The sequence below is a fragment of the Monomorium pharaonis genome, chromosome 6, assembly GCF_013373865.1.
Source record: "Monomorium pharaonis isolate MP-MQ-018 chromosome 6, ASM1337386v2, whole genome shotgun sequence".
Classification (NCBI taxonomy): domain Eukaryota; kingdom Metazoa; phylum Arthropoda; class Insecta; order Hymenoptera; family Formicidae; genus Monomorium; species Monomorium pharaonis.
Window position 1 is genome coordinate 11,094,097 of NC_050472.1, and position 4,959 is coordinate 11,099,055.

The window sequence follows — 4,959 nt, forward strand, 5'->3', positions numbered from 1 at the left end:
TTAACATAAAATAATTATTATAAAATATAGCTTTTATTTAGTATAACATAATATACGCGGTGCGCGGTTCGTATAACTCTTAATGCGTTCACCGCTAAGTAACATAATTCGCAGTAGTTCTTGCTTTTGTATAACATAATAGGTTTGTTCTTCTTGCTTACACTTTGTACACTTAAGTGTAAAGTGTACACTTTAGCGTTTTTCTTGCCGGAAATGACGTTGAGTTGCGTGATTACACGCTGTTTGTTTTGAAAGTGTATAATACACTTTTGACATATTTTACACTGGTTTTACACGCTCTTGAGAGGTGGTGTAAACCATGGTGTAAACGATAACTGTCTTTCTTAACCTTTAAATAGTTCATAAACTTCGTAAAAGTCAAAACTGTTTAGATCGACTAGAGAATTACAGCAGGACACAATGCAAGAAATTAGAAAAACAGCTAACGTTCATCGAAATGATGACAACGAAATAATTATTGATGCGGAGGGTTGTATTACATGCGAAACCAAAAGTATGTAAACGTTTATCAATTAAGTGTATTTTTTGTGTATTAATTAATAATATTGCTGTTAATTATACTAGGTGGGTTAATTTTTAAAATATCTACTGAAGAAATAGATCTTAATGGTCCACCAATTCAATGTACTGTGGACAATGAAGAAATTTTTTTACAATTGCAGTCGGGAAATATAGCAGTTGATATTTCAGAAAAAGAAAATAATCCAAATGCCACTCAGCTGACTCTGCCTAATTTGGAAACTTTTTTTTGGAATGATACAAACACAAAGTTGTTTTTATCCCTTTATAGAGAAATGCGAGTATTAGTTTCTACAAGAAAAATAAAAAACATAAAAGCTATGTGGAAACGTATTACTGATGAAATGCAAAATTCAGGATATAACGTAACTGTATTACAAGTGGAGAATAAGTGGAAAACACTGGAACGGCAGTACAAAAAAGTTATTTCTAATAACCATAAGACTGGAAGAGGGCGGATCACTTGTAGTTATGAACAGTACGTATAGTGAAAATTGAAATAATAATAAATTATTATAAATTGATGCATATATTATTTCTTACGTATGTAAAAATGTTTTTGCAGAGAACTTACAGAAATTTTGGGCAAGTGCCACAAAATGGTGCCACTTGCTGTGACGGGTTCTGAGGTAGGAATCATGGTCCGGAATGAGGTGACAGAACCTGGGACTTCACTGAACAACAGGTGTTTTTTAAATACTAATGTCATCTACGAATTGTGATTTAAGAATATTTATGATTGTATATTTTAAATTAGAAATGTTTATTGTCTGAAACTTTATTTTTATTTAATTTAATTTTTTATTTTTATTTAATTTAATTTTTTTTATATTTAACTTTAGTACTCCAACTTTGATCCCAGTCTCGGCAACAACTGTATTGCCAACAACTTCAAATATAAGAAAAAGAAAAGAACAAGAAGATATACACATCTCTTCTAACGAATGTGAGCCTGATGCTGTAACCGAACCAGTATCCGAAGATACTAACAATCTCATCGCCACTGCCAAAAGAAGAACTGCCATAGGAACAACAGCAAGGGCCTTAAATCAGTGCCAAGAAGAATTACAAGAATATAGAAAGATGCTTGAAAAACGTCAAGAAAAGCAAGGTGATATTCAAATGCAGATTCTTGAAACTTATAAAGAGATTAAAGACAGAAATGAGAAATTTATGAATGCGATGGAGAATTACAGAAAGGAAACTATTCAACAAAGACAAAGAAGAAATGAGTTACTAGAGGAGAAAAATAATATTTTAAAAAATTTATTGAAAAAATTTTAATCTTAGCTTTATTGTGTTTTTTGTTTTGTTATACATTTGTGTTGTTTTATATTTTTTGTTATACATTAATTATTCTTTGTTGAATAACTAAAATACTATAAAATATATAACACCTTTAAATATAATAAATATATATATATATGAATACAGTTATCGAGTTATTTATTGTGCTTGTGCAGCAAGCTGTCTACATATTTCGTCTCTAAGTTCTCGTCCTTGTTGATTATCTTGAGGTATATCGGCATCTACAGCCATATTGATCCGTGCATTTACAGCATCAGGATCTGGTTGATTTTCATTGACAGGTGGTTCAAATAACTGAAGATCATTAGCATTTGCCATATTATGCAAAACACAACACGCATGCACAACCTGAACCATTCGAATTATATCCCGCAATTTAAAATGATATAATTGACGAAATCGCTGTTTCAAATTGCCAAATGCATTTGTAACGCTGGCTCTATAAGCCATCGCATTCGGCCGTGCAACCGCCGAAATCGTCGTCCGAGAGACGACCAGGGCGCCCCGCGCCCGCCTAAGACTCCCCACTACCGCGGCCGTTCACTCCGACGAACGACAGCACACAGGCCGCGCATCGGCTGACAGCTCGCGCAGGCGCCTTGTGCCGATGACGAACCGCGCGAAGCAAGGAAGGCCGACGACCTCCGGATTAAAAACGATACCCGGCCGTTAGAAACGTTCGAATTCGCACCCGCAAATGACGAGACGATTCCCCCCGATACGACACCCCCACGACGAGACAGGGGGGGGGGGCTCCACCGGGGTATAAAAAGACGGCCGAAACGGAGGAACAGGCAGATCTCCTCCGGCGAGCCGAGCTCGCCTCCGTCGACCAGATCTTAGAGAAACCAGAGGTCTACGTACAGTGGCCCCGGCCGGATATTACCGGCGTTCTCACAGAAATCTGGAAAACTCCAAATTCCTTTTTCCCACACGGCTTAAGCAAGGGGTTAGGGCTATCCCGCCTCCGCCGGACATTACCGGCCCGCCGAAATCCTACCCTCCCGTCGATTCCTAGCACAAGGCTACCGAGGTAAGGAAGCATCCTGCCCCGGCCGGACATTTCCGGCTAGCCGCCGCCAAGGAACCGATATTCCTCCCCGAATAACAGACGCGCGCGTCCCCCCACCATCAGACGCACGTACACGAGACTGCCGACAATCGCGAGACGCGCCGCAGACCCCGTACACGTCACGCCAAGCGAGGCACGGGATTCTTTTCTCCGAGCGCGAAAACAACGATCTCTTTAACAACAAGTAAACACGTTTTCGGCAATCTGCGACAAGAACACGACGCGGACATTTTACCTTTGTTAATATAATAAACCATCATTATCTCAATAAATACAGTTAAAACAGACTAACGAAAGTATTCGAATGTGTCTCTGACCTATTTCCCCTAACCCCGTCCACCCGCACGACCGTAGGGGAAGGACAGGTCGTTACATGGCGCCCGAACAGGGACCGTCCGACTCCGTGAGACACTAATAAAAGAGATACCGATGCCGAAAGCGTGGATACAAACTCTAAACAAAGACACATTAATCAGAATCGCACGCGAACTTCAACTCGAGACCGACGAAACAATTGACGAGTTACGCCGACGCCTACGTACTTATTCGGCCAGCCATCCGGACATGGCACAACCAACCTTACCATCCGCACCAGGACCATCTACCGCACCGACGATCTCCGTCACACCAAGCCCGGACGAAGAATCTCCGACAGCACCCGCCAAGATAATGAACCAAATTCGAAAATGGGGCTGCCACTTCGAGGGCAAAGATCCCTGGGCCTTCCTCGAACGACTGGAAGAACTCCAGCGCGGATACGGTTTCACGGACCAGCAGATGCTACTGGGGCTATCTGAGCTTCTACGGGGCGAAGCCCTACTGTGGTGGCGCAATAACCGCGACGCATGGTCGTCCTGGCCGGACTTCGTAGAAGACTTCAAAACATTCTTCCTGCCACCCCGTTATCGCTTACAACTCTGCAACGAGATTCGCGACCGAATGCAGCGGGCCGACGAGGAATACGCACGCTACGCCACCGCCCTTACCACGTTAATGCGGCGAGCCGGAGGATTCACTACGGAAGCGCAGGTCGAGCAGCTCTATAACAACATGCACCCCGATTACCAATTATATATACGACGTGACGAGATCCGGCAACCACGAGAATTACTAAAAAGGGCCATGGAGTACGAGCAAATCCAGCTCCGCCGCCAGACCACGAAGAAGAAGGAGAACACCAGAGACACGCCCGCTACGGCCGCGGTGTATAACCGAGACGAGCACTGTTGGCGGTGCAAACAGCGCGGCCACACCAGGTTTGACTGCCGACGACCGCCCCGCCGTTTCTGCTCTCAATGCGGCAAGGATGGCGTATACACCAGGGATTGCCACCCGCCAGCGGGAAACGCCGACCGGGCCGGGGAGAGTGCGGCCGCCGCCCGGCCCCAAGAATAGATTACCAACCACGACCGCATCTGACCGTAACGATAGCAGGGACCCCGGTACGAGCCCTGCTAGACACTGGCTCCGAGGTGTCCTTTATCAACGACGCCACCGCCCACAAACTACGATCATTGCAGTTCACCCCGGAGACCTCGAATGGTCGGGTACACCTAGCGGATGGCACCAGCGTACAGATACCCGGAAGCCTCAAACTACCGATAAAGCTGGCCGGTCGGACATTGACACACCGCTTCTCAGTCATGCCACGCTTGGAAAATGAAATGCTCATCGGGGTCGATCTGTGGGCGCGCACGAATATCGCCCTTCGACCCCCCCGACGCTGCGACACCGGCCGACCCTCGTCCACCTGCATATTCGCCGCCAGACCCGACCTCAGGCCCGCCCCGGAGGACGATGCACTGCAACGATTCCTACAGGACGAATTAGCCGAATTCGACAAGGTCAAAGGACCAACTACCAAAGGCGAGCACGTGATCCGTCTGAAAGCAGACAAAATGATCGCTCCGATTAAACAAAGATACCGGCCCCGCAATCCAGCCATGCAAGCCGTTATCGACGCCGAAGTGGACAAGATGATGACCGCGGGGGTCATTGAGCCGTCCAACAGCCCGTGGAGTTCACCTGTCGTGCTGGTA

At 45.3% G+C, this 4,959-nt stretch overlaps 1 protein-coding gene across 1 annotated transcript; it reads right to left on the reverse strand.

The window, feature by feature from the left end:
• Nucleotides 1–1,942: 1,942 nt before the first annotated feature.
• On the reverse strand, nt 1,943–3,404 carry LOC118646304. The gene has a single exon (XM_036288889.1). The coding sequence runs from the start codon at nt 2,296–2,298 to the stop codon at nt 1,987–1,989; it is 312 nt and encodes a 103-aa protein (XP_036144782.1). The 5' UTR covers nt 2,299–3,404; the 3' UTR covers nt 1,943–1,986.
• Between the last annotated feature and the right edge of the window lie 1,555 nt (nt 3,405–4,959).

What these genes read in the sequence shown, in the direction of transcription:
- LOC118646304 (XM_036288889.1), bottom strand. Translation starts at nt 2,298, where the DNA reads ATGGCTTATAGAGCCAGCGTTACAAATGCATTTGGCAATTTGAAACAG.